This window comes from Lepidochelys kempii, chromosome 7, assembly GCF_965140265.1.
Source record: "Lepidochelys kempii isolate rLepKem1 chromosome 7, rLepKem1.hap2, whole genome shotgun sequence".
NCBI lineage: Eukaryota > Metazoa > Chordata > Testudines > Cheloniidae > Lepidochelys > Lepidochelys kempii.
This window is the reverse complement of record NC_133262.1, coordinates 31,030,568-31,058,166: the sequence shown is the minus strand read 5'-3', so window position 1 is coordinate 31,058,166 and position 27,599 is coordinate 31,030,568. Positions and strand designations below refer to the sequence as shown.

Here is a 27,599-nt window from a genome sequence, read left to right as displayed (position 1 = left end):
CAGCCCATCCTAGCTGCAAGGTGCACCTACCCTCTTCCCTGGGGGACCTTAGCAGCTGCATCCCCATCCCCCTTCCCCAGAGGCTGTGCCTGAACGGAACTTCCGCTGCTATAAATACAGCACCCACAGAGGCAGGAAGGGGGCTCTACCGCAGAACAGGAACTAGCAATGTGACGCAGGCTTAGCTGTTCAGATCCCAGTGTGATGCACCAAAATGGTCTCTAAAATGATGTGCGCTATTCCTCTGCATTTGGCCTGGCCAAATCTGCACCTCTCTCCTTACAGGAGGGTTTAGGACAGGCAGGTGCAAATTAAATACCTCTTTGATCCCCCAACCCAGCTCAAACTTCCCCCTCTCTAGCTTATCCCATCAGCTTCCCCCAACTTCAAGTGTGGTCTGACATGCCCCCTCTTTCCACGCAGCCAGTCCCATTCCCCTCTCCTGCTCAGATACACCCACTCAGCTCTGTGTTCAGCAGGGGCCTGGTTGTTAACTGGGATCAAGGCTTTTTTTTTTTTTTTTCCCCCCTCCCTCTCCCAGAGTTGTGCTGATGGACTGCACTGGCTGGCAGTCTTATGCTGACAAGCCAAGCTTTGAGGATTGCACTTCACTTTAGGAGGAGAGGGGTCAGTTAGAGCAGAACTGGGAGTCAGGACTCCTGGGGCTCCATTCTTAGGAGTGGGGTCCAATGGCTTAGAGAAGAGTTGGGACTGCACCATTCTCTGCCAAAACATGTGACCTAGGGAAAATTAGGGAAGCAAGACACCTGTGTTCTGTGGTAGGAGAAGTGATAAGTGCCCTAGCACGCCAAACACAGTTGCAACATAGAGCTGGATGCTTCTCAACAGTTTCCCAACTTCCAGTGGCCAACAGTGGTGTGGGAACATAAGAACTGCAAAACCAAATCAGCCCAGTGAATCAGTCTTCCCACCAGTGCTTCCTGCTTCAGAGGAAGGTTCAAGTCACCCTGCTGTCCTGCCTGCAGGACACATTCCCCCACTGAACACCTGTCAGCATTCTGCTCCCATTCATTTCCCTCATATGTTCTTGCCACCTGCTTGATTAGCCCCCGAATGAACTGAAATCCTTCCTGAACCTTTGGCCTGTAATGGAATCATGTGGCCCTGAGTTCCACTGCCTAACTGTGTTTTCACTAGGTGCTGCTCAGTGGGGCGGAGGAAAATTTGTAGGGAGGCTCCCTTTTCCCTTTGTGCTCCAATAGCTGCTCTCTGTCCTTCTGTGGTTTAATAAAGGGATGCCCCCCCCTGGGGCCAGGCACTGTAGCCCCCCCCCCCGGCTTGAGCTAGGGTGCCCTGTTGTGCTGGGTGCTACACAAACCATAACTCAGATCAGGGCCCCTGTGGTACTAGGCGCTTCAAATACAAAGCGCGAGAGAGTCCCTACTGGGAAGGGCGTACACACTGCTCACAGCAGTGTGGCTGTGTTACTCTAAAGCAATCCCAGGGACTCGGCAGGTGCCTGAGCTGCCATTGGGCCCTGCTGCAAAGGACTTCCTACCCAAGACAAACACAATGCAGAGCCCTGGAGCTGTTGAGCAAACAGTGCTCAGCGGCTGAGAGGAAGTGAAGTGTGAGGGGGAGGGAAACGCCCAGGGCTAGAGCAACGGGCTGGACTGATTTGACAGGAGGCACGCTGGCAAGGGAGACAGAGCCCAGGCTGGATCCCTATCCGTGCTAGATGAGCTAACAGCTCCGGGAGCTTCGGACAGAGCCCACACCGGGATCGGTAAGGGGCTGGCTGCGCGGTGGTGGCTGGGGGTGGCAGGTTCCGCTTTACAGTGTCGTGGCAGGTCCCACTCCATCTGTCCTGCCCCACCAATTTGCCACGTGCCCTTATGCACAATCTTTCACTGAAGTGGAAGAGGGGACCCAATTTTGGATGGAGGTTGAGGATGGGCTGCATGGAGGTGTGATCTAGTTAGATGCATGGCACTTCCTACCAAGCTATAGGAGAATTCCTCCTGGGCAGCTGAAAGGATGTGGGGGGGCTGTCCCTGGGGCCAGGCTTCACTCTTCGTATGCCTGGTTCTATACCCTACTTCCGGGGCTCCTGGCATTTACCGAGCTGCTGATCTGTATTAGCCCTTGTGGTCTTCAGCTGTGAGCTAGGGCTCAGGGGTAAACTGTGATTGTATATCAACCTGGGGGATGGAGAGTCAGGATCCCTGGGTTCTGTCCCCAGCTCTGGTTGGGGAGTGAGAACTATTGAGTTGGGAAGGATTGGTGGTGTGTCCCCCGACCCACTATGGTCAGCAATGGGCCCAGGAGTCCTGATTCACAGCCCTCCCTGCTCTAACCCACTTGACCCCATTTCCCTCCCAGTGTTGGGGATAGAACCCGTGAGTCCTGACCCTGGCTCTCTGGTCTGGTCAGCTGTTTGCAGGACAGACTTCCAGGGGCCCACCCAGCACCACCTCTCTCCTGCTGGGACTGGGATTCCCTGGCTCCCATCTCGCCTGTGATCCTGTGCCCTGCAGCCCCTGAACACAACACTGGGCCAGCCTAGCGCTGCTGTATGGGAGCAGTGGTCCAGCTATTTCTGCCTCCACCCTATGCTTTGGGGGAAGGCAAATCCTCTCCCTCCCTGCAATGGGCAGGGGCGGGAAGTGTCCCTTGCTGAACTGTGAAGTCGTTCTCACCCCTCCATCCCCTTGTACCACCCCAGCGCTACTGACCTACAGAGCGGGAAAGGGACAAGCTGCCCCCCCCAACCCTTGTTACGCTGACAATTGAAGCTGGGGATAGAACCCAGGAGTCCTGACTGCCAGCCCCCTAGTCTAACCCCCTAGACCCTGCTCCCTTTCCAGAGGAGCGCACAGAACTCCGGTGTCCTGTCTCCCTCCTGACCCTTGCACTGCACTCGTTCCAGGGCTCGCCATGGCTGGGCTGAAGACAGCGAGCGGGGATTACATCGATGCCTCCTGGGAGCTGAGAGTGGCTGTGGAGGAGCTGGGGCCCGAGGCTGAGCCCCTCACCCTGCGAGTCACCGGGGATGTACACATTGGGGGCATCATGCTGCAGATTGTGGATAAGATCAGTGAGTGTGGGGTCCCCCCTGCTGCTGTGGGTTACATGGAGGGGTGTCCTCTTCCATCCCCTCCCCACTTTACACACTTCTCCCCACAATGGGTGAGCCCCTGCGTGGATGGTGGGGTTCTGTCCCTTTAATTTCCCTGCTGCACTTCCCCCTCTAGTAGCCAGTAGATGCTGGATTCCCAGCATCACGCATCTTAGCATCAGAGGGGGTTCCCCAACCCTTTACCCTAGGGCACCTCAAATTCCCTCTCCTCCCCCCCCCCAGCCCAGAGCTGGGAACGGAACCCAGGAGTCCTCTCCCAGCCCCCTGCTCTAACCTCTAGACCCCCACTTCCTGCTGTTCCTGCCAGTCTCTCACATGATGCAGGCTGAGTCATGGCCCTGATGCAGGGAAGCGACTCCCAATCGCCCAGTTCCACCCTCAGTTCCTGTCTCTCCCCTCCTACTCTGTGCAAGATTGGGGTCTGGCTGGAGCACTGCCTCCTACCCCCTTGATTACCCCAGAATTGCCCTCTGTGTCAGGGAAACAAGCACCTGCCATCTGTGGGCATGGGGGCTACCCAGGGGGTGGGCCAACCCTGGAACGCCTGTCTGGGCTCTAATCTGCCCAGTTGTCTGTTCTTTAGGTGTTAGTGATCCATTGGTCAGTCCCACATGTCCCCCTCCATCCATCTGTCTGTCCCCAAGTGCTTCCCTCTGTCCTGTACTCCCCTACAGTGTTTGTCCACATCTCCCTACTCCCCTCGGTACCAGCGAGGGAGGGGCCTGGGGCCTGGTGGGAGGGGGCACCCAGGGACCAATGCAACAGGAAGTGTCTCTTTATCTGCCCAGGACACGAGGTGGGCCTGTGCCATGTCTTCCTGTGGCCAGGCTATGTGGTATGGGGACCTTCCCCTGGCAGTGCCAGATAGCAGCTGTAGCTGCTGCTGGAGACTGTGAGGCCCATACCCTGGATGGAGGCTGATAAGGGGCCAGCTAGCCAGAGCCTATGGCTATAAATAGCCTTCAGGGCTCGGGAGTCTATTCCTGGCTCTGGTGGGGTGGGGTGGGGGGTTAGTGGCTTAGAGAAAGGTGGGCTGGGAATTGGGACACCTGGGTTCTCTCCCAACTCCAGGAAGAGAATGGGGCCTAGTGGTTAGCATGGGGAAGCCAGGACCCTGCCCCAGTAGCCATGGCTCTGGTTTAGAAGTCTGTAGTTGTATTGCGTGTGGGTGGCTTGCGCAGTTCAGCTCCTGGGGTTGCAGCATCTTCCTTATACTGGGAGCTACCTCCTCTATCCCACCCTGAGGCGGCACTGGCTACATCTCAGCGCTGGGCGAGGGGTCCCTCCATTAACAGCCCCCATGCCCCATGCCAGAGGTGGCTGCATCTCAGTGCCAGACAAGGGGTCCCTGTGCAAACTACTGTGCTCTGCCCCCAGAGGTGAAGCAGAACTGGTCAGACCATGCACTCTGGTGGGAGCAGAAGAAACTCTGGCTGCTCAAGACCAACTGGACCCTGGATAAGTACGGGCTGCAGGCAGATGCCCGTCTCCGGTACACACCTCAGCACAAGCCTGTGCGGCTGCAGCTGCCCAACCGGCGGATGATCCGCGTCCACGCCAGCTTCTCTGAGCCCGTCTTCCGTGCTGTGGCTGGCATCTGCCGGGTGCTGAGTGAGTGCCCGGGTGGGGATGGGGCATAGACGGGCCAGGGTGGAGAAGGATGCTGGGGGTAGACATCGAGGGTGAATATCAGGGAGGGGCAGGAGTTGTGGAGGAGGGAAAGGCAAAGGGTGCAGAGGGGTAGGGGGTTTGGAGGTGTGGGGCAGGGGACAGTGCTTAAAGTGGTCTGGAAAAAGTGCATGGGGAGTCATGACAAATTAGTGACATCACATCTACCTAGCACCTGGGGCTCTTCTCCCCTGGCTGCCCCTTCCCAGGTGGGGAGTAGGAGCATAGATGGGCCAGTGTCTGGGGTGAGGAGGTGACCCAGGGAGCGGTAAGGGGAGGAGCAGGGGTCGGGGAGGTGTGCAGGGGGGCACAAAGGGGTGAGGGGAGCAAAAGTAGGGAGAAAAGCCTGGGTGGGCTCGGGGAGGAGGGATGGGGCTTTTGGGGGAGAGGGGCAGGGGGCCCAGACAGATGGAATAAGGGGAAGATGGGGGAAGGCCCCCTTACTGGGGAGCTCCCTCACCCCATGTCCCCTCCCCTCAGGTATCCGGCATGCCGAGGAGCTGTCACTGCTGCGGGCGCCTGAGGAGAAGGACAAGAAGAAGCGGAAGGGGCCGGTGCTGGGGACAGAGGATGATTTTGACCTCAGCGGGGTGGTGCTGCCAGCCAGTGAGTGCGGGCGAAGGGGGTGGGCAGGGGCATGTGAGTGTGCTTCCCTGCGAGTGCTGGGGTGAGCGTGTGTGTGAGTGAGTGCATGTGAGAGCACCCCTGTGTGCTTGTGCCAGAAGGTACGTGCACTAGTGAGCACAAGCAGTGGTGTGAGAGCCTGCCCTACTGTGTGTGCACCTGGCAGCGGGCATCTGCCTGGGCCCCGCTAACCCCCCCCTTGTGCACAGAGCAGAAGCCCTCCCTTTCCCTGCAGGCGCGGAGCAGCAGCCGTTCCGGGGGATGCCGGCCCATTTCTCGGACAGCCCCACCACCGAGGCCTGTTACCGGATGCTGTCAGTGAGCTGGACTGGCCTGAGCCCCGAGCACGTGCTGAAGATGCCTCGGCCCAGCAACCTCATGGAGAAGGCCCAGATCAACAGCCGGTGAGAGGAGAGAGGGGGGCTGCAGGCTGGGCTTGAGGGGCACCGGGAGAGCTGCGGCTGCTGGCTCTATGCCTGGGGGCAGCACCACAGCTGGGTCCCATCATGGATTTCCAGGGCAATCTGTACCCCCGTCACCTCTAGCGGCGCCCGGGCAGGCCGGGCCATGGAGTTAGGATGAGTCCCGCGACTCCAGCACATCTAGGCGGGGCCCTGGACTCCAGACTCCCATGTCTCTCTATATCTCCCCAGAGGTTCCTCTGCGTTGATTGCCCTGAAGCGACCCAGTGCAGCCTGTTCAGAGCAAGCCAGTGTTTACCAGTCCCCTGGGACCCAGCGTCGTAGCATCCTTAGCGCAGCACGGAAAGCCAGGCTCAGCCTGGAGTCCATGCTGGCAGCCACCTGCCCCGTTCCCTAGGCTCCTGCCAGTCTCCCCTGTTTTCTGGCTGGGGTCTCACTCCTAGACCAGGGTGGAGTGTTACCCTTAGTATCCAAGAGTGAGCCCTCCCTCCCCCATCGCTGCTGAGCCCTTGGGGGCACCCCACGGTGGGCAGGCCTTCCGTCCTTACGGCGACAGGGCACGGGGAGAGCCAACCCTGACTTGCCTTATGAGTGCTCTATGGGCAGCCCAGTTCCTAGCCCAGGCCTGACTGGCAGAGCTTCCCGCAACCCCTGCCGGGGGATGCAGCTTCTACCCACATGGGAGTGGTTCCATCAGCTGAGCTCTCCCCAGCTGTGGTGGCCAAAGCCCTTCCATGCTGGGATCAGAGCATCTGCACGAGGGTTCACGCTCTGCGGCGACGCTGCCCTCTCCCTCCCCAGCCCACAGAGCTCTGCCGGGCTAAGTGTGGGCCAGGCTGAAGCCGCCTCCTGTCCCCTGATCTCCAGCTGCCTGGTGCTGGTCACACATGTTCAGCCTCCCTTGGCTGGCCAGCGGGGGTCTCAGTGTCGCTTCAGGGCTCCCTGCCTAGGGACAGTTCTTGATGGTGCATTCCCACCCCCAGATAGAGACCTGCAGCCATCTCATCTACCCTGCCCTAGAGAGGAAGGTGTAACCCCTTCCCACCCAGGGGGTGGCAATCCCAAGTGGGTGGGGAAACTGAGTCACACCTGTTCTTACTAATATGACAATTCCCGTGTTCCCCTCCAGGTGGCTGAGCTCCTCGCGGTCACTGATGCAGCAGGACGTGCGGGAGAACGAGCAGCTCTGGCTGCGGTTCAAATATTACAGCTTCTTTGACCTGGAGCCCAAGGTGGGACCCCTGTGTGCCTCCCTCCCCTCCAACCCTTCTCCCCTGGGGTCTCCTGTCCATCCTTCACTCCCCAAATATAGCCAGCCTGTCCTGGCTACTCCAACCCCTATCACACCCCATCATCTCTCCCCAGACTTTCCCTTCCCCCCTCAAACCTACACTGACTTCTTGGATCTGGAGCCCAGGACCCCTCCTTCCCTCCACCCCAACCCAACTCTCCTCCAGACCCCTGTTCCACCCCCTCCCCGCTCCTCCCCCTTAATTTCCCCCATTGACTCCCTAACCCCCACCCACCTTTCCTGTCCCCCATGCTGCAGTACGACGCAGTGCGCATCACCCAGCTGTACGAGCAGGCACGCTGGGCCGTGCTGCTGGAGGAGACCGAAAGCACCGAGGAGGAGATGATGGTCTTCGCTGCGCTGCAGGTACTGGACCTCCGCCCCCCACCCCCAGCTAGGCCAGGATCCACCTCCGCCTGCTGGGCTGGAATCCACCCCCACCTACCAGGGATTCCCCCACAGCCATCCCCTTCCCTCCCTCACATGAAGCACTCGCAACTGGCCAGGATCCATCCCCTCCCCGGCCATGGAACACCCCCGCCTACCCCACAATCAGGCTGGGATCTACCTTCCCTAGTGCTCACCCAGTGGGGCCAGGAGTAACCATCCCTGGAGCCCTCCCACCCGCCTGGGCTGGGATCCATCTGCCCCCCCCTTTGTCCCCCAAGCACTCCCACCTAGTAGGGATCTAGCCCCTCCCCGCTACAGAGTACCCTTACCCAATATATTTCCACATCCCACCCCCAGCTGGGCTGGGGTCTGTCTTCCCCAGAGCTCACCCAGTGGGGCCAGGACTAACTACGTCTGGAGCTCTCCCACCCAGGTGAACAAGGATCCATCCTGCCAGGTCAAGCCAGTGGCCAATCCCATGTGGGGGCTATCTGGGTGGGTGGGGCGGTGAAGATCTCCCTCCCCTTCCTCCCCAACTAACCGGCCTCCCCCTGCCCTCCAGTATCACATCAACAAGCTCTCACTGAGTGCTGACCCCACGGAGCCAGCCGGGGAGCAAGGCCTGGATGACCTGGACTCAGCCCTGTCCAACCTCCAGGTCAAGCTGGAGGGGGGGACATCAACCTCGGACATGCTGGTAAGGGGCGGATGTGAGGGGCACCAGCAGCGCTGTGGGGGGATCCAGGGTTGGAATATCAGGAGGTGGCAGGATTGAGGGGCATCGGGGGGCCGGACTGGAGTAGCAGGGGGTGACTGTGTCTTGATCTCCTGACAGGAAAATCTCACCACCATCCCTGAGCTGAAGGATTATCTCCGGATATTCAGGTGAGCTTCAGACTCTCATCCTCACTTTGGGGGTGGGGGCTGAGAGTCAGGATTCCTGGGTTCTACCCCTGCTCTGGGAGCAACGTGGGGTCTAGTGCTCACAGTGCCAATAACATGCCTGACCCCATCCCCCAAGCTATCCTGTTGCACCCATCCCATGTCACAGCTCAGGGCCCTAGGGGGACTGTGTGTATCTCCCACATCTGGGGAGTGTCCAACTGTGCCCCCTCCACCTTGGCATTGATGCCCCCCTCCACAGGCCCCGCAAGCTGACGCTGAAGGGCTACAAGCAGTACTGGGTAATGTTCAAAGAGACCTCCATCTCCTACTACAAGAGCCGTGAGGAGGCCCTGGGTGAGCCCGTACAGCAGCTCAGTCTCAAGGGTGAGTACGGTATCCCCTCTCCCTGGCATCTCTTCTCCCCACATCCTCCCAGATCAGACAGATGGGCTCATCCAGCCCGCTGTGTCCCAGCTCGCACAAAGTCTGCTGCTTCAGAGAACTGAACATAAGCCTTCCCTCAACACTGAGCTCCCCTCACCAGGCAATGCTGGGCGGGATTCCCATCATGTATATTCCAACTGCAGCATGAAGGTGTCTTGCTGTCCGCGCTCAGGGTGCAGGGGAATCCCTTTCACATCCTCTCTGTTCCAACCTCCTGGGCCCTTTGCACGCCAGTAGCAGGGACTTCCACAGTTAACTGAAAGTAAAAGGACAGGATTTTCTTTGCTGGCCCCTGCCATTCACAGCCAGTCAATGGTCTCTGGCATCAACTAACAGCCAGATCTAATCTCCCTGAAGCCTTGGCCTCCTTAAAACTCGTGTGGCAAGTAGTTCCATAGGTCAACACAGAGGCGAAAGATTGTCCCCCAGCCCCATGGGATTTTGAGGTATTTTTGCAGACACAATAAAGCATTTTAATTACCAATTATGCTGCATTCCACTCCCCCTGCCACCAATTTCAGGCTGTGAGGTGGTACCGGATGTCAACGTCTCAAGCCAAAAGTTCTGCATCAAACTGCTGGTGCCCTCTCCGGAGGGGATGAGCGAGGTGTACCTGCGCTGTGAGGACGTAAGTTGTGGGACAGCAGTGGGATCAGACTGTGGGGTGGGTTATACCCTAGGGACTCACACTGGGGGATGCATTTGGGTTGTACCATGTAGGAAGAGAGTTGTGGGGAGTGAAAGGGCAGTGGGATTACAACATAAAAGGTGGGCTGCAGTGGGGCTATAAATTGGTGGGTGAATGGGATTATCTTCTAGAAAGGGGCTGCAGGGTCTGGCTACTAAGATGCATTGCAGCGGTGGTCCCAGCTGGGGGTCTTTAGTGCCTCCCCCTCCTTTAACTCCCTCCCTTCCCTTCCTCCTCCTCCTCCCCCCCTGCAGGAGCAGCAGTATGCCCGCTGGATGGCAGGGTGCCGGCTGGCAGCCAAAGGCCGAACCATGGCAGACAGCACGTATCAGTCTGAGGTGCAGAATATCCTGTCCTTCCTGCAGCTGCAGAGAGCCAGTCCTGACGCGCCCGTGGCCCCCGATGCCGAGGCCATAGGCACCCAGTGGCTGGTGTCCCCGCGCTACCAGAAGAAATTCAAGCCCAAACAAGTAGGTGGGGGTTGGGGCAGCAACCCCTACTGAGCTCCATGTCCCACTCCCTGAAGCACAGCACCCCTGGCCCCAGGATGGAGTCAACACTGACTGCAAGAGGAGATGCCCCCTGTAGCACAGCTCCCCCTAGTGCTGCACTTGGGTAATGGGGCCAGGACTGCAAGTGCAGAGCACCCCTACTGAGCCCCCCACCCTGCTCCTTGCAGCACAGTGCCCTGCACTGAGCCCCCCGCCCTGCCCTGCCCCCTACAGCACAGCACCCCCAGCTGCTGCACTTGGGTAATGGGGCCAGCAATGACTGTGATGGGAGCACACCCCCCAACCTCCCAGGAGGTCTCCCATCCAAGCAGTGATCAGGCCTGGAACACACTGGAACACTGACCCATGTCTCCTGCCCACAGTTAACCCCGCGCATCCTGGAGGCCCATCAGAATGTGGCCCAGCTCTCACTCACCGAGGCCAAGATGAGGTTTATCCAGGCCTGGCAATCACTGCCTGATTTCGGCATCTCCTACTTTGTGGTCAGGTGAGGCACCCCTCCCCACAGAGCCAAGGGTAGAACCCAGGAGTCCTGACCCCCCCCCACCCCGCTCTAACCACTGGACCCCCCTTCACACTTCTACAGAGTCAGGGATAGAACCCAGAAGTCCCGAAGCCCAGACCTTCCACTCCAGCCCCAACCCATTCAACCTCACTCCTCTCCCCGCTCAGCTAGGGATAGAAACCAGGAATCCTGACCCCCAGCCCCTCCTGCTCCAATCCATTGACTGCCACCCCCAAACTGCAATACAACCCAGGAGTCCTGACCCCCAGCCCCTCCATGCTCCACAGGTTCAAGGGCAGTAGGAAGGATGAGATCCTGGGCATCGCCAATAATCGTCTGATCCGAATTGACCTGGGCGTGGGAGACATGGTGAAAACCTGGCGGTATAGCAACATGCGCCAGTGGAATGTCAACTGGGACATCCGTCAGGTCAGTGCAGGGAAGGGGTTGCTGGGGCCTATAAAGAGCAATGCCAAGCCATTATGGAGTCTGGCACAGGGAGAGGGGGTGTAGGGGAATGCCCTAGGAGACACGATTGTATTGGGTCTTCTCCTCTCCAGTGCCCATGCATGGTGGAGATGGGCTCCAGGACTCCTGGAGTCTCTTGCCTGGCTCTAGGAGGCAAGTGGGGTCTACAGAATCACAGAAATGTAGGGCTGGAAGGGACCTTGAGAGGTCGCCAAGTCCTGCCCACTGCGCTGAGGCAGGACTAATAAACCGCCACCATTCCTACAAGTGTTTGTTGAACCTGTTCTTAAAAACCTCCAGTGATGAGGATTCCACAACCTCCCTTGGAAGCCTGTCACAGAGCTTATCTACCCTTAGTCAGAAAGTTTTTCCCTAATGTCTGACCTGAGTCTCCCTTGCTGAAGATTAAGGACGACTTCTTATCCTGCCTTCAGGGGCCATGGAGAACAATTAATCCCCATTCTCTTTATAGCAGCCCTTAACATATTGGAAAACTGTTAGCAGGTCCCCTCAGTCTTTTCTCATAACTAAACAAGCCCAGTGTTTTTAACCTTCCCTCCTAGATCAGGGTTTCTAAACCTTTTATCATTTTTGTAGCTCTGCTCTGGACTCTCTCCAATTTGTTCCCATCTTTCCTGAAATGTGGTGCCCAGAACTGGGCACAGTACTGCAGCCAAGGCCTCCCCCGTGCCAAGCAGAGAAGGACAGTTATTTCCCATATCTTACATGCAACACTCTTGCACCACCCCAGAATAATATTAACCATTTCTGCAGCTGCTGACACTCACGTTCAGTTTGTGAGCCACTGTAATCCTTGCATCCTTTTCAGCAACATTGCCACGTAATCAGTTCTTTCTCATTTTGTAATTGTGCATTTGGTTTTTTTTTTCTGAAGAGTAGTACGTTGCACTTGCCTTTATTGAATTTCATCTTGTTGATTTCAGACCAATTTCTCTAACTTGTCAAGGTGATTTTTAATTCTAAGCTTGTCCTCCAAAGTACTTGCAATCCCTCCCAGTTTGGTGTCATCTGCAAATTTTATAAGCATATTCTCCACTCTATTATCCAAGTCATTAATGAACATATTGAATAGTACTGGAGCCAGGACTGAACCCTGGAGGGCCCCACTAGATACATCCTCCCAGTTCAACTGTGAATGATTGATAACTACTCTGAGGACAGTCTTTCAACCAGTTGTGTACCCACCTTATAGTAATTTTATTTAGACCACATTTCCCTAGTTTGCTTATGAGTGTGTCATGTGGGACTATGGCCCATCTACTAGGCCAGTAATCCTGTCCACAAAGGAAATCAAGTGAGTTTGGCATGATTTGTTCTTGACAAATCCATTCTGGCTATTTCTTCTAACCCTATTATCTTGTAACTGATTCTAAGAATATAAGAACTGCCCTACTAGGTCAAGCCCTAATCTATCTTGCCCAGTATCCTGGGCAACAGTGGCCCATATCAGAGCTTCAGCCAGAGTGTACAGAACACGGGAGGCATGGAGTGATCCACCTGGCTAGTGGCGATCAGAGGTTTAGGGTCACCCCAAGCATGAGGTTATGTCCTTGGTCATATTGGCAAATAGTCATTGATGGACCTATCCAGCACTAACTTATCCAGTTCTTTTTGGAACCCAGTTATACTTTTGCCCATCACAAGATCCCATAGCAATGACTTCCACAGGTTAGTTGTGGATTGTGTGAAAAAGAACTTCCTCTTGTTTGTATTAAATCTGCTGCCTATTAATTTCATCCAGCGACCCCTGGTTTTTGTATTGTGGAAAAAGGTAAATAACGCTTTCCTATTCCCTTTTTCCATACCATTCATGATTTTATAGACCTTTATCTCTCACACACCCTTAGTTGTCTCTTTTCTAAGCTGAGCAGCCCTAATCTTTAGTCTTTCCTTGTATGGAAGCCATTCCATACCCTTAATCATCACACCAGACTGGTGAGCCATGACTTCTCTTCACAAAAGCTATATTGACTCTTCCTCAATAAAGTGTATTTATCTCTGTGTCTGATAATTGGGCTCTTTTCTACAGTTTCTACCAATTTGCCTGGTACTGAAGTTAGGTTTACTGGCCTGTAATTGCCAGGATTGCCTCTGGAGCCTTTTTAAAAATTTGCTATTTCATTAGCTATCCTCTAGTCATCTGCTACAGAGGCTTATTTCAGCAATAGGTTAAATACTACAGTTCTGCAATTTCATATCTGACTTCCTTCAAACTTTTGGGTGAAGACCATCTGGTCCTGGTGACTTAGTATTGTTTAGTTTTAGTAATATGTGCCAAAACCACCTCTATTGACACATCTATGTGGGACGATACTTCCGATTAGTCACCCAAAAAGAATAGCTCTGATATGGGTACCTCCCCTATATCTTCTGTTGCAAAGACCCATGCAAAAAATCCATTTAGCTTCTCTGTGATTGCCTTGTCTTCTTTGAGTGCTTCTTTAACACCTTGGTTGTCTAGTGGCCCCACTGATTGTCTGACATGCTTCCTGCTTCTGATGTACTTAAGAAAATTCTTATTGTTAGTTTTTGCATCTTTAGCAAGTTAGTTCTCAAATTCTTTTTTGGCCTGTCTTATGACACTTGTACATTTTACTTGCCAGAGTTTGTGCCCCTTCTTATTTTCCTCATTAGAATTTGACTTCCACATTTTAAAGGAAAGGAGAACTTGTGGCACTTTAGAGACTAACAAATTTATTTGAGCATCTGATGAAGTGAGCTGTAGATCACAAAAGCTTATGCTCAGATAAATTTGTTAGTCCCTAAGGTGCCACAAGTCCTCCTTTTCTTTTGCGAATACAGACTAACATGGCTGCTACTCTGAAACCTGACATTTTAAAGGGTGACTTTTCCTCTCCAATACGCTGTTGCTTAGCCATGTCTCTTTTGGTTTGGGGTATACATTTAGTCTGAGCCTCTATTATGGTATTTTTAAGTAGTCTCCATGCTGACTGCAGGCCGCACTGTACCCCCGTGACTGTTCTTTTTAATTTCCATCTAACAAACATCCTCATTCTTGTGTTGTTTCCCTTTTTAAAGTTAAATGTAACTCCTCTACAACCTTCTTAATTTTACATGCCAGCTATCTGGTTCCATTTTGGTTAAGGTGGAGTCCATCCTCCCCCGGTACAGGCTACTTCTTCCCCAAAAGGTTCCCCAGTTTCTAACAACACTAAAAAGTGGGAGCCAGGACTCCTGTGTTCTCTTCCCCAACCAGCCCCTCACTACTGTCCTCTCTCCCAGGTGGCGATTGAGTTTGATGAGCACATCAATGTGGCATTCAGCTGTGTGTCGGCCAGGTGCAATATCGTGCACGAGTACATCGGGGGGTACATCTTCCTGTCCACCCGCTCCACCGACAAGGGCCGGGGCCTCGATGAGGAGCTTTTCTACAAGCTGACAGGGGGCCACGAGGCCCTGTGAGCACTCAGCACTGTTCCTATCCCCTGCTGGGTACCAGGGGGCAGCAGGGACCAACATTGGCCCCGCCAACAGGGAGGGAGCAGCCCTCACCCACCCATCCCAACCACCTATCCCCAACATACCCACCCAACACAGTCCCCTACCCCCATTCCCTCCTACCCACAACACAGCCCACCAATCCCTACACACACATTCCCAAGCCACTCCCCCCATGCTCCACAACCCCAGTCTCCACTTTTCCATACACACTCAGCTAACCAACCCAGCCAGCCCAACACTTGCTACTCCTCAAACACCACCCCACAATGGCCTACACAACCCCAGCCCAAGCCACCCCTTGATCCACCCATCCCTTCTCGTGCTCCCTGCCACCCCAGCACTCCTGCATGTGCTCTATGGGAGGGGGAATACAGGTCCCCAGCCAGCACGCCTTACCCCAGCGGTGGGCGCGGGGAAGCAAGGCAAGCAAATCCAGAAGAGAGATGGTTAAAGAGCCTGCAGCAGATGGAACAATAGGGATTTTATTTTACACTGCTCTCTCCTGCCTGATTCTCCTCCATGCCATGGCCCTGGACCCTGTGAGAGTCACTCGAGGGGTAGCAAACGCCCTGAAAGAGAGAAGGATTCAGAAATGGGTTGGCAGAATTTGGCTTTCCTGAACCTGCCTGCCCTTGCCAACTATGCCAGGGAATAACAGGACCCTCCACCCTCCATCGGCTCATGGGCACTTCTCTGCCACTCCCTGGGAACAGATCAAAACCAGAGCTACTTGGATTCTGCCACGAGCTGCCAGCCGGGCACGTCAACTGGGACTGCAAACACAGAGTAATAAACCAAGCTCTCACCATGTCGAGCAGGTCCGTGACTCTGTGGAAGGGTTCTACAGTGACTCCCCGGACTCCAGGGTTCTATCCCCAGCGTGGGAAGGGGAGTGGAAATTAGTGGGTTAGAGCAGAGGTAGTGGGAGCCAGGACCGCTAGGTCCTCCGCCCCACTTGCAATATGACCTTGGACAAGTCCCTTCCCCTCTTTCTAGTGGGTGGGGGTAATGGAGAGGTCTATACTGTCCCACCCCCAGTGCCAAGCCATCCCCTCTTTTTTCCCCCCAAGAAGGTAGGAGGCAGGGTGGGAGAGACCCTTACTGTCAGGCCGGAGCTGCAGGACTCTCTGGAAGTACTGGGGAGGCAAGAGGCCTTCAGCATCACCCGGTGTGAGGATGACACCATTAGCTGAGCGATAGAACTGGATCCCATCTGCATGGGGAAGCAATGCACAGGCACAGGGCCATTGGAACCAGGACATCTGGGTTCTATCCTCCACTCAGGGTGGGGACTGGGATTGAGTGGTTAGAGGATGGGGCTGGGAGCCAGGATTCCTGGGTTCTGCTGCTGAGAAGGTGCCTCAGTTGGAAGGGCTGAGGAACCTTCTTTGTTTCCACCGGAGACTGCCCTCCCTGTCCCCTTACTCACCTGCCAGTGCCTGGGGCCCATCAATCACTATAGCCACATCACAGTCCTGCCTCATCCCTGGGGATCAATAGTCAAAGAGGTGGTCAAAAGCAGGCTATGGGGAGCAACTCCCAGACCCACCCACATCCCCCCCAGCTGACTGTGCTTTGTACACAGAGCCACCAGTGTCCCTCAGGACCACAGCCCTCCACCCCCAAAGAGAGCTCCCCATTACTGCACCAGGGACAGGGGGGCAGGACTCCTAGATTCTCTCCCCATTACAGCATGCACACTCACCGCTGAGGACATGTCCATCCCCGGGCAGCCCAGGTGCTAGGTGGATATGGTTGCGCCCCATGCGGGAAAGGCCCCCTCGGCAGATGGCCGGCCAGTGCCGCAGGTAAGTGCCATGGGCTATGGTCTGGGGTAGGGCTGTGGGCTCCAGCAGTGGGATCAGCTCTAGCTCTGACACCTGCTGGTGAGGGAATGGAGGGATATCACAATGGAGCTTCTGGCCTAGAGTCCCTTTTTGTGCTTTCCTTAGCCCTCATCAGCCTCTCGGCATCCCTCCAGCCCCCATTCTCTTGCCCCTTCTTATGTCCTAGGTGCCCCTGCCCCCCATTCCCTGAAGCAAGGATCTTGTCCTGCCCCCTGACTCCTCCTAATCCTGGGAGAGTGATTATCCTGCTCTGACCCATCCCCCGCACTCTGGGCCCCAGGTTGTAGGATTTCCCCTGCCCGCACCACTCAATTGCCCCCCGCCACTTCCCCAGAAGAGGGATTCCTCTCTGCTGCCCATCACCCCTCCCCCAGCACCTGCAGTGAGTGCCCCTGGTTGGCGCGGATCTGCAAGCGCCCATCACTAGGGTGGGGGCGCAGGGCAAAGCGGCGCTTCTCGTTAGTCTCCACAACGTGTCGCACATCGGCCACAGAGACCCCCCCAAAGCGGGGCAGGCTCAGCAGGGCAGCCACGTCTAGGAACCCATCTGGGGAGGGGAGATAGATGAGATCAGCTAGGCCGAGACCTGCCCCCTCCCCACACCCTGATGGGCTAAACCGAGACCTGTTCCCCTTGCTTGCCCTGCCCCACCCCCAAACCCTGATGGGCTAGGCCGAGGCCTGGCATCCCTACCCCCCTTGTCCTCTCCCATCCTCCATGATAGGCTAGGCAGAGACCTGCCCCCTTCCCACATCCCAACGGGCTAGGCAGAGACCTGTCCCCCTCGCTCACCCTGCCCCATCCCCCCCTCGATGGGCTAGGCCAAGACCTGACCCCCTGGCTTGCCCTGCCCACATTCCAACCCCTTCATTCAACCTGTCACATCCTCCCCATCCCCATAATCAGCGAGGGTTAGACCTGCCCCCTGCATGCCCTACCTCATCCTCCCTCCTTGCACAACACCCCGCCCCCCACCTACACCATTGTTCCTCCAACCAGCAAGGGTGAGATCTGCCCCTCCTCGCATGCCCTGTCCCATTCCCGCACAACTGGCTAGGCCAAGATCTAAACCCCCTTTGCACTCCCAACTAGTGCAGCCGAGACTGACACCCCCTTGCAGCTCCTACTCATCCCTCCAACCTCCACCGGTAAGGCCTAGACCTAACCTGTCCTCACATACTCTAACCTGTCCTCACATGCTCTAACCCATCCCTCCTCTGACTGGCAAGGCCAAGACCTGATCTACCCCATCTCCCACCCCCCTAGACCAACTATGCCAAGATCTGTCTAACTCCATCATCTCCCTATGCAATCCATTGGGGGTGACTGAGGGACAAGACCAGTTTGGCCTCCACATGATGCCCTAACCCTTACCACACCCCTCAGGCTCTCCTCAGATCCAACCCAGGGTACTAAGGGGCTGAAGAACCCAGGTGTCCTGGGGCAGTGCCCATCCATGGGCCCTCCAGCAGAGGGCAGGCCAGTTTATGTCAGCACACCCCTGCCCCCAGTAACCTGTGAGGGGGAACACCCTTTGGAGCAAGGGGCTGGGCTGTTTAGTGCAATGAGTCTGTGGATAGCAGGCCCAGCCTTAGTCCCCTTCTCTGTGCTCTCTCTCCCACCACCTCCCTAGGAGCAGGGAGCACATGCATCAATACCAAGTGCCCCCCATAATGACCCCCTGACCTTTCAGGCCCCAGGGGCAGGTAGGAGAGCCAGGGGCAGCCACAGGCCAGGGATCCCATGTCAGCATGGCGGGTTGTACCTAAGCAGAGGGTCCCCTGTCTCAGTCCTTTCTGCTGGGGTTCAGTAGCTCTCTCTTTATGGGAGAGGTGCTGTTCTGAAGCCTGCCTGCAAGGCCAGGGGGAGCAAATGCATGGGAGTATGGGTGCACTTACCAGCACCCATCTCCAGCCCCAGCTGGGCTGCTCCATGACGCAAAACATAGGACAAGGCTTTGGACAGACGGACATCTGGATTCTGAAAGAGATGGGGGACAGAGAATGGAGGAAGTGGTGAGGGCTCATCCCCGAGGGAACCCCCGCCCCCCCCCCCACACACCACTACCAGCCTCAGTAGAAAGGGCTGAATGAGCCACTGGGAGCTAGGACTCCTGGGTTCTATTTCCGACCTCTGGTAGAGGAGAGAGGTTTAATGGGTTAGAGTAGGGGGGCTGGGAGCCAGGACTCCTGGGTTCTAGTCCCAACTCACCCCTAGAGAGGGGTTCCTGTCAGCTCTTGCCACCCCCACCCAACCACGCCTGAACTGGAGGGGAGAACCCCTGCAAGAAGTCTGGCCATGGAGACAGGTGTCACCAGCTCAGCCAGGGGAGGAGATTGACTGGGGTTTAGAGTCTGGGTCAGGGGAAATCATGACTAGCTCTAACCTGGTCCTGGTGCCTCTTTCGACTCCCAGACTTCCGGCTCCCTCTCCCAGGAGCCCTAGGGAGGGGCTGCTGAGATTCTGCTCCCCCTGGATCCATGCTAGTCGCTCCCACCCTGCTCCTGGGCTCTGTACAGCCTCAGCCTTCCTAGAATGCCTAAAGGCAGTTACCCTGTTCCCAGAGCCCCTGCCCACCAATCCCACTCTCCTGCCCCCTCTCCCCACCAATCCCACTGTCCTGTCTCCCTCCCCCAGGACCCCCTCCCAACCAATCCCACTCTCCCACCAGCAATCTGACTCCCCAGCTCTCTCGCTCCCCTCCTCCTCTGTCTCAGCGCTCCCTTGCCGGGGGCAGTCACCCAGTCCCAGTCCCGACCAGACCAGACTGCCAGTCTCCCAGTAACCACAGCTGCAAACTTGAACTCAACTGCTCCAGCCCCACCCACCAAGCATCATGGGCAAGGTCGTGGCCTGGAGGCCGAGCTTTTGGGCCGCAAAGGCTTCTGGGAGTTGTAGTCTTTCAGGTAGGACTGGTCAGCCGTGGGCACCCAACTAGCCTGGTTTTCCAGCTCCTACATGCCCCAGGGGCACTTGTTGTGGGCGGGGGGAGACTCCCCCTACTGGGCAAAGGTGGAATAATCTGGGGGGGCAGGGGTTCTTGGAAGCAGGGTTCATCCTCCACCGCTGCCTCTGACTGTCTGTCTAGGCCCAGGCCCACCTATCTGAGTCAGACAGGGCGCATGGAGTAATAGCTCTTATTAGACCTACTTCCCAAGCTTTCACAGGGCTCTTCTTCAGGTCACTCTCTCCACCTGCCTGCCTATCCCCATCTATCCATCCGCCCCCTTCCCTCTCTACTCTGGGCTGAGTCCAGACCCTGCAGCAGGCCCAGCACTGCTGCCTGGCCACACATGGTGGCGCCCCAGACCTGCTTTGCAGGCAGCTCCAGCTCTGGCCGCCAGCTGCTGGGTCTCCTGTTTGCAAAGGGGGTTTGAAGGGCCACAGCCCTGCTACAGAAGGAATCGTCCCAGATGCCAGCCCCACCCTAAGCCAGGGCAATGGGAGATGGGGAAGGGCAGGAAAAGAGGGTGTTATGGGGGGTAAATGAGGAAAAAATGGGGTGAAATTAAGAACAGGTAAACTGAGGCTAAGGATGAGGTACCCTACACTGTGCAATCCACTCTCTGGGTAGGAGCTAGGAGTCAGGTCTCCTGGGTTCTATCCTCAGCACGGGGCAGGGAGTGGGGTCTAGGGGTTAAAGTTGAGGTTGGGGGCAGGGGCTGAGGGTAGCTGAGGCCATGACAGCAGCCCCTGGCCAGCAGGAGGTGACTCAGTGAGTCAGACTGGCTTGTGGCAGCACCTTGTGCTCCTAGAGTCACCTTTCACCTCCTTGAAGCACAGAGCCCTTTCCGCAGCACCACCCTCTGATATGGACAGCTGGGGGAGGCCCTGACTCCTGCACCCTTGACCTAGTTCATTCCACCAGCCAAGGCAGTTGCAAAGAATATGATGATGATGATGATAAAGTTTACTATCAGCTCTGGGTAGGGAGGGAATCCTAGTGGTTACAGCAGCGGGGCTGGGCATCAGGATGTGTAGATTCTATTCCTGATTTTACCACCTCACTGTGTGACATCAGGCACATCCATCACCTTATCCGTGCCTCAGTTTCCCCCAGGGTTGGGGCACGGCAGATTAATGCAATTTATGGGGAGAAGGCCAAGAGGACTCAGGACAGATGGGGTTGGTGGGAAGTATCCATCCATAGTCCATGGGCTCCCACAGGGGCGATCCTAGGCTGGGATGGCGTGAGAGAAGGCTGCATCTCAAAGCTTTAGGCGTTCCCTCCACTCAGCTCCGATTATCCAGCTTATTGGCAACTTGAATACAATTAATCATCTGGGATTCCAGGCCTCACCATCAAACTAGCCATTCACCCCTCCTTGAGCCGATTAGGGGCTGAGCTGCCCTCGGGCCGGCCGAGACCAGGATTAATGTCTCCAGGGCCCCTATGGCTGACGCCTCCAGACATGAATGGGATGTCCATAGGTATGCAGGGCCAACCCCATCCACTGCCCAGCTTTGACTGGGGAAAGATCCTGCCCAGATCTAACCACTAGACCCCCACATCCCACTGAGCCCAGGACAGAACCCAGGAATTTTGTCCCCTCTCTACCTGAGGGGTGTGTGTGTGGTCCAGTGGTTAGAACATGGGGTTGGGAGTCAGGACTCCTGGTTTCTCTCCCTGGTTCTGGGAGGGGAGATGGGGCAGAAGCCTCTGTATTATCATCATGAGCGACTAGTACTGTATCCAGCCCTGGGGCAAGAGGGCCGGCTGAGGGGTTGCCGCATAGTTAGACTGGACAATGCAGGCCAGAGAGCTGGGGAACCCAGTGTCCCTCATCCTCCTTAGCATGGGGATGGTGCCCCAGGCCCATCAGAGTCTCCAGGGTGCACCAGCCCCCCTCTGGGGCATGGGGATTCCCCCTAGAGCTCATGTAGCCCTTGGGGAAAGGCCAAGTGCCAGTGCCCCCTAGAGGGGAAAGACCCCCGAATCACACTCCACACTCCCCTGAGCTAGCCAGTCCCTCCCCCACTCTCTCTCTCTCTCTTCAGTTCTGGTGGCAGCTGGCTGAGATCATCCAGATAGGAGGGTATGGGGAGGTGCTGCTGCCTCCTTCCAGGCTGGGCCAGCCCAGTGCATTCTGGTAAATGGGATCATGCCAGAGGCTTAGCACCTGCCACTGCAGTCAAAGAATAAATTCTTTATTGGGAGATGGGTTCTCAACAGCAATGGGTAAAACAGCCAGAATTGGACCCAGATCAGGGCAGGGCCCTGCCCCTGGAAAGGTGAGTCTGGTCCTGCAGTGATCCCCCTCCTGCTGGCTCCATGACATAGGGCTGGCGTGTGCAGAGAGCTTGCAGGGTCTGTCGATGCCCAATTTGGCACAGATAAGCCCCATAGTGACCTGGGAGGTCGGTACCCTTCCTGTCACTGCCCCCCACCCTGCACCAGGGTGTAGAGTCTGACAGCCCCCTTGGCAGATGGGCACAGCTCCCTCCACATCTCTCCGGTCTGCTCCAGAGTCAGGACGTCCTGCAGGGGAAGCACAGGGACACCACGGGGTCAGTACCAGGGAGCAGGGAGGCAGGGTACCTGCCGGCACCACCCAGAGCTCACGTGTGACCCTTATCGACCACAGGAGCTGGGAGAGCAGGGACTCCCCCATGACTCCGGAGTTCAATTCCCAGATCTAAGAGGGGAGTGGGGTCCAGTGGATTGGAGAAGGGGGACCAGGAGTCAGGACTCCTGGGTTCTATTCCCATCTGCCAGGCTGTGCCCTCTCCTTACCTCTCTCTTGATAAAGATGATGCCAGTGGATTCCTGAGCTTCAGGCCCCCCGATCTCATATCTCTGCTTCACCTGCTCCGACGTCAGGCTGCACCTGGGACATGGGGCAGCTCCATTAGCAGAACGGAGACAACCGGGCCTGCGGTCCAATGGCAGCTACCCCTGTTTATTCTCTGTCTCTATGGGCAGCAAAGGTGAAGCCTGACCTTGTGGTAATAGCACAGGACTGGGACTCACGACACCCGGGTTCTATTCCTAGCTCTGCCACCGACTCTCTCTGAGACCTTGGGCAAGTGGCATCCCTGCTATGTGCCTCAGTTTACCCATCTGTAAAATGTGGATAACTATCCTTCTTCTGTCTAGTTAGACTGCGACCTCCTTAGGGCAGGGACTGTCTCACTGTGTGTCTGTGCAGCACCTGGCACAATGTGAGGCCCCAGTCTTGGCACCATGCTAGTACGTTTATTTTGGCTGGGGGATAGGGAGGATATGGTAGAGGAAGCCAGGGCCCCAGCATGTGGGGGGAGGTTGCACCGCAACTTCTGATTGGATCCATCCCATCAATCACCAATTTCAGGATTCCTCTAGCTTCTAGATCCAAACAGTCAGGAAATGGGTTTAAGCCAGCAGTGAAATCAACAGTGCCTGCGCCTGATCTGCCAAACCGGGCCTCTGCCTCCTGAGCTCTCCCTGTAGCCGAGGACCTCTCTGTGCACTGAGTTAGCCCCATTACCTGACATAGAACTCAGCGCTGGCCCGACCTGCGCTGGTCTGGTTCCGAGCAATGCCCAGCAGCACTGGCTGGCTTAGGGTGGGCAGTGACAGGTTGACCTATGGAGCAGGGAGGCAGGTTAGTGAAGGGCAGCAGAGCACAGAGACACCAACAGCCAATACTCCACATCTCTCACCTCATCTCGGATCTCCCGCAGGATGGAGGTGAAGATCTCCTTGACGACCATCTGTCTGGGGAGATCCTCCGAACGGATGGATTCTTCTGGGACGTCCCCCACCACAGCCTGCAGCAGAGGAAGGAGCCCAGGGTCAGGAAATGCAGCCACCTCTGGAGTGGAACACAGCAAGGGAGGTGGATGCCAGGGAAAAAAACATCCCTGCGCTTACAGGGAGTCCAGGAGATGTGCAGTGGGGGCAGGAAGTGGGATTTAAGGTTTCCCAGGGTGGGGGAGAACTGGCTGCATCGGGGGTGGGGAATGGGAGCTGGGGCCTTTCCATTCTAGGGGTGCTGGGTGGACCCACCTGTGGCTCAGGATGCCCCCCGGGGATGTCTACGAGGCCAGGTGCCTCGCCCACCCTCAGGCTGCGCCTTAGGAAGATGAAGCAGTCATCGGCAGTATGCACCATGGCACCCACTCCCAGTGGCTCTGCCAGGTAGGCCTGGCTGTCCCCAAAGTCCTGCTGCCCCTGCTGCTGAAGGTGCCTGGCCATGCCAGCCCGGTTGGTGCCCAGGAAGTCCTTGTAGCAGGTGAGGCCCAGGCGAAAGGTCAGGGAGCCCCCATCCAGCTGGGCTGAGTGTAGCCGGAATTTGGAGCCGTTGAAAAGCCAGGGGCTGTGGCTGCACCGGGCCTCCCAGACAGCGTCGATCCAGGCCTGGCCCCCAGGCAGCTGGCGTCGGTTGTAGGCTGGGGAGAGCTCAGCCTGCACCTCTGTCTCTGCCAGGCCCTTGGGAGACGGACACTGCAGCATGATGGAGATCTCAGGGTCCATGGTGCTTCCCTGTGCCCCCTGTCCCTGGACACCAGACTCAGGGCATCTGGGAGGGAGGAAAAGATGGGGATCACTCAGCTTCTCTGCCAGACTACTACTCCATGACGCACACCCTGGAGAGCCAAACCCATGGATACCAAGGCCCCACACTGCCCTAAAGAGATGGTTCCATGAGCACTGTGTTCCTCCCCTGACCCTGGAGAGCCAGTTCCATGGGCACCACACACCCCTCCCCCACCTAAGCTAGAGAGCTGTCCCCATGTCCACTACATGCCCTCCACTGCCCCAGAGAGCTGACCCCATAGGCACTGCACCCACCCAGAAAGCTGGTCCCAAGGACACCACATGCCCCTGATTGCCCCATGGATGCTGTACCTCCCCACACTGCCCCAGAGAACTGACCCCATGGGCACTGCATGCCCCCTTCCTGCCCAGGAGATCTAGGCCCATGGATGACACCCCCCTTCCTCTACTGCCAAAGAGACCTGGCCCCAGGGGCACTAAGCCTCCCCCACTCACCTGGAGATCTGGCTCCCACTGCCCCAGAGAGAGGGCCCCACGGGCCCCACATGCCATCCCACTGCCCCGGCAAGCTGGCTGCATGGGCACCGCACACCTCCCCCATCCCACTGAGAAGCCCCTTGCCCACAGAATGCGTGTGCCCTAAGGCTGCTTGGTGCATTGAGCAGATTGGGGTGGGGATTGGGCTTCAGCCACTTCCTAGAGGGGAAGTACCACAGGCTCATGCCATCCCCTCTGACCGGGGAAGGGGCCCGTAGGGATGGTGGGGTCATTACGGGTGAGACCCCAAAGCTGCCAGTTAAACTCCACACACATATAATTGGGGCTGTACTGATGAGAGCTGGGGGGTGGGGCTAGGATCCCGGACACTTGGATTCTATCCCCAGCTCTGGGAGGGGAATGGGGTCTAGCGGTTAGAGCTGGGAGCCCTGGACCCCGTCTCTATTCTCCTGGCTGCCCATAAACCGGACAGCCCCGCCTCCCCGGCGGCAAGGAGCACGGGGGCGGGGCTGCTGCCGGCTGACCCCAGCCCTGCAGGGCAGCCTGCCCCTGGCACCTTGTGCGGCCATTCACCCCACGGCACAGCCCGGCCCCAGCGCGGGAGCCCCGGGCGCTCCGCTCCGCGGCCCCGCACCGGGCTCCGCGGCGGGCTCGCTACCTCCAACTCCAGTTCCAGCTCCACGGCCCGGCCCCAGCTGCCCCCTTCCCGGAAGTCAGCTGCTGCCTGCGGCCGCGCTGATTGGTTCAGGGTGGCTGTAGCTCCCTGCCGGCTGTGCCGCCCTATGGCTCTGGTGTCTGTCTGGGTGGCTCTACCTCCCAGCTGCCTCTACCGCCCCGTGGCTCCAGTATCCAGCTGGGTGGCTCTAGCTTCCTGCCGGCTGCGCTGCACCATGGCTCCAGTATCCAGCTGGGTGGCTCTAGCTTCCTGCCGGCTGCGCTGCACCATGGCTCCAGTATCCAGCTGGGTGGCTCTAGCTTCCTGCCGGCTGCGCTGCACCATGGCTCCAGTATCCAGCTGGGGGTCTCATAGAATATCAGGGTTGGAAGGGACCTCTCTAGCTCCTTGCTGGCTGTGCTGCACCGAGAGTCTGGTATCTGGCTGGGTGGCTCTAGCTCCCTGCCGCCTGTGCCACCCCATGCCCCCAGTATCCAGCTGGGTGGCTCTAGCTTGCTGCCAGCTGTGTTGCCTGATGGCTCTGCTACCCAGCTGGGTGGCTGTAGCTCCCCACCAGAGATGCCACCCCATGGCTCAAGACCCAGCTGGGTGGCTCAAGCTCCCTGCCCATTCCACCCTATGTCTCCAGCATGTGACTAGATGGCTCAAGCTCCCAGACAGCTCCTCCCACACCACTTTATGACGAGCATTTCAGTCACCAGGGGGTTCCAATGGACAGGAGTGACATGGGCATGGAGCCAAAATACACAGTGTGTGACCCTTCCCCTTATGGGCAGGGTTGTACCCACCCCCTGGCAGAAATCAGAGGCATCTGAGTTTATCGAACATGTATGACAATGCTTGTCATGCCAGTGGAGCACCGCTGATGTGAATGAACTGTGGGAGGGGAGTGGGGTCTAGTGGGTTAGAAACAGGGGAGCTGAGAGTCAGGGCGCCTGGATTCTATCCCCAGCTCTGTGAGATGGGTGGGGGGAGGAATCGGGACTTGCCAAACTTTTGCAACACTCTTATTGGGGGGATAGAAATCTCGGACACGACACCCGAATATGGTCACTTTACGGATGCTTCCTGATCCCTCACACAAGGCTAAGCACAGATTCACCAAAAGAAAATTATTTGTGTGGCTGAGCAAGCCAGTCGGAAAGCTGCTGCTTATTCTGCTGGGAAGATTTGACCAATGAGCGTGCGAGATCTCTAAGGTTCTTACTTATTTAAAGTTCCAAGTAGCTGGAAATCGTGGCTTTAATCAGCCAGTAAAAACATGATTCTGCCAGCAGGGATAGCTCCTCATGGTCCTGCTGGCTCGGCCTGTCTGGGAAAACACAAGCGATTTTAAAAATAAAGCAGTAGAAAGAGAAAAAAACCCACTATTCCACTCATTAGCAGCTCCATTCTGTCCCCCATTCCCAGCCAAGGTCCCCGGTCTGTGTTTCCCACTGTGATTAACGCTAATTAGTACCAATTACAAGTCAGATTAGATACGGCTTTTCTGGGGCAGATCTCTAATGAATGGAGCCATTGCAAACCTGGGGAGGGGACCTGCATGTGCACACGCACACCTCTCCTCCCACCGCTGGTGAGAGAACCCAGGAGTTCTGTTTCCTAGCCCTCCTGCTCTAACCATTAGACCCCACTCCCCTCCCAGAGCTGGTGAGAGAACCTGAGTCCTGACTATCCAGCTCCTGGGAGAGAAAAGTATCTTATGGTCAGCGGTGGGATAAGTGAGAGCCAAGACTCCTAGGTTGTATCCTGGACTGTGGTCCAGTGGGCTAGAGCAGGGGGGATGGGCGTCAGGACCACTGGATTTTATCCCCACTCTGAGCGAGAAGTCTGGTCTTGTGGTTGGAAGGGGCCCTTTGAGTCATCCTGCACTCTGGGTGTATTTCTGCCACATCATTGTCATGGGGACACAGTGACTAGTGTGACTAGTGTGAACCCTGCCCCAAATGTTCATCCTGGGGTGGGTGGGGTGAAGAAGTGGGAGCTCTGTCCCATCTGAGTCCATTGTCTATTCTCCCTAATCCCCCCCCACCTTTGGTGGCGGGGCCACACAACCATGAGACCTAACACCCCCCCACACACACACACCCACACACCTGGACTCCTAGGTTCTAATCCTGGCTTTGCCAGCAACTCTGGGCAAGTGGTTCCCCTCTAGGGCTAACTCTCCCTCCAGGTGTGTGTTCATGGCTGGGGAGATGGACCGTAGTGAGAGCTTCAAAGCTCCCAGATGGCAGGAAACCCAGCCCTCTTCCCCCTGCATTTATTAACCTCCCTGTCACATTGTGGGGGGCCAGCTCTCCCTGTCACCTCCACTCCATGGGGCATAGCTGCCCCGCTCCCCTGGCTCCACTTCCGCTTGCCAGCCCTGACTGGGCTCATTGTCGCGGATCCCCCAGCCAGGGAACACGGGGGGCATTGTCCCCCGGGACAGGATGAGGTCATCGCAGCCATGCTGACAAAAGGGGGATTGTTGCCAATGGTCTTGTGCCCCCCCTCCTGGTCTCATTCCCACAACACCATTGAAGCTGACACAGAGCCCCAGATCTGCTTAGCTACTGCCTCCCCCTTAGAGTCCCTGTGTTGGTTTTGAGCTGCTTTGCCTGGGCATTTTGCCT

At 56.9% G+C, this 27,599-nt stretch overlaps 3 protein-coding genes across 10 annotated transcripts; 1 reads left to right on the top strand and 2 right to left on the bottom strand.

Annotated features, from left to right (window-relative positions):
• Nucleotides 1-1,310: 1,310 nt before the first annotated feature.
• Nucleotides 1,311-15,288, top strand: FERMT3 (FERM domain containing kindlin 3). The gene is made up of 15 exons (XM_073351760.1): nucleotides 1,311-1,747; nucleotides 2,891-3,058; nucleotides 4,478-4,711; nucleotides 5,249-5,374; nucleotides 5,628-5,796; nucleotides 6,944-7,046; nucleotides 7,364-7,471; nucleotides 8,058-8,192; nucleotides 8,331-8,380; nucleotides 8,640-8,764; nucleotides 9,346-9,452; nucleotides 9,767-9,982; nucleotides 10,387-10,511; nucleotides 10,817-10,958; nucleotides 14,262-15,288. Exons 2-15 carry the CDS (start codon nucleotides 2,899-2,901, stop codon nucleotides 14,439-14,441), a joined length of 1,980 nt encoding a protein of 659 aa, XP_073207861.1. The 5' UTR covers nucleotides 1,311-1,747; nucleotides 2,891-2,898; the 3' UTR covers nucleotides 14,442-15,288.
• Nucleotides 13,802-21,441, bottom strand: TRPT1 (tRNA phosphotransferase 1). Of its 6 annotated transcripts, none has more exons than XM_073351767.1 (7): nucleotides 18,996-21,441; nucleotides 18,093-18,307; nucleotides 16,705-16,874; nucleotides 16,186-16,363; nucleotides 15,910-15,966; nucleotides 15,583-15,693; nucleotides 13,802-15,049 (listed from the first exon to the last, which is right to left on the bottom strand). In XM_073351767.1, exons 2-7 carry the CDS (start codon nucleotides 18,298-18,300, stop codon nucleotides 15,027-15,029), a joined length of 747 nt encoding a protein of 248 aa, XP_073207868.1. In that variant the 5' UTR covers nucleotides 18,301-18,307; nucleotides 18,996-21,441; the 3' UTR covers nucleotides 13,802-15,026. The 6 variants fall into 6 exon arrangements, with proteins under 6 accessions (XP_073207868.1, XP_073207871.1, XP_073207870.1 ...); XM_073351770.1 differs by lacking the exon at nucleotides 18,996-21,441 and adding an exon at nucleotides 18,714-18,941 and having other exon boundaries at nucleotides 16,186-16,360; nucleotides 18,226-18,307; XM_073351769.1 differs by lacking the exon at nucleotides 18,996-21,441 and adding an exon at nucleotides 18,714-18,940 and having other exon boundaries at nucleotides 18,226-18,307.
• A 13-nt stretch (nucleotides 21,442-21,454) lies between these two features.
• NUDT22 (nudix hydrolase 22) lies at nucleotides 21,455-25,417 on the bottom strand. 3 transcript variants are annotated; one of them, XM_073351765.1, is made up of 6 exons: nucleotides 25,119-25,417; nucleotides 23,316-23,829; nucleotides 22,970-23,077; nucleotides 22,795-22,892; nucleotides 22,062-22,155; nucleotides 21,455-21,806 (listed from the first exon to the last, which is right to left on the bottom strand). In XM_073351765.1, the coding sequence occupies exons 2-6, from the start codon at nucleotides 23,781-23,783 to the stop codon at nucleotides 21,702-21,704; spliced, it is 873 nt and encodes a 290-aa protein (XP_073207866.1). In that variant the 5' UTR covers nucleotides 23,784-23,829; nucleotides 25,119-25,417; the 3' UTR covers nucleotides 21,455-21,701. The 3 variants fall into 3 exon arrangements, with proteins under 3 accessions (XP_073207866.1, XP_073207865.1, XP_073207864.1); XM_073351764.1 differs by lacking the exon at nucleotides 25,119-25,417 and adding an exon at nucleotides 24,964-25,049; XM_073351763.1 differs by lacking the exon at nucleotides 25,119-25,417 and adding an exon at nucleotides 24,303-24,844.
• Nucleotides 25,418-27,599: the final 2,182 nt, after the last annotated feature.

Bases quoted from the DNA above. Each gene is read 5' to 3' on its own strand.
- NUDT22 (XM_073351763.1), bottom strand. From the start codon at position 24,577: ATGACCCCACCATCCCTACGGGCCCCTTCCCCGGTCAGAGGGGATGGC. The intron at 22,893-22,969 runs GTGAGAGATGTG...CCTGCTCCATAG, and splicing joins TGCGGGAGATCCGAGATGAG to GTCAACCTGTCACTGCCCAC. The intron at 22,156-22,794 runs GTAATGGGGCTA...CCCATGTCCCAG, and splicing joins AGCGCTGAGTTCTATGTCAG to GTGCAGCCTGACGTCGGAGC.
- FERMT3 (XM_073351760.1), top strand. From the start codon at position 2,899: ATGGCTGGGCTGAAGACAGCGAGCGGGGATTACATCGATGCCTCCTGG. The intron at 8,381-8,639 runs GTGAGCTTCAGA...CCCCCTCCACAG, and splicing joins GATTATCTCCGGATATTCAG to GCCCCGCAAGCTGACGCTGA. The intron at 9,453-9,766 runs GTAAGTTGTGGG...CCCCCCCTGCAG, and splicing joins TGTACCTGCGCTGTGAGGAC to GAGCAGCAGTATGCCCGCTG.
- TRPT1 (XM_073351767.1), bottom strand. From the start codon at position 18,300: ATGTCCGTCTGTCCAAAGCCTTGTCCTATGTTTTGCGTCATGGAGCAG. The intron at 16,364-16,704 runs GTGCTGGGGGAG...TTCCCTCACCAG, and splicing joins ACCAGGGGCACTCACTGCAG to CAGGTGTCAGAGCTAGAGCT. The intron at 15,694-15,909 runs GTGAGTAAGGGG...TTCCCCATGCAG, and splicing joins TGGGCCCCAGGCACTGGCAG to ATGGGATCCAGTTCTATCGC.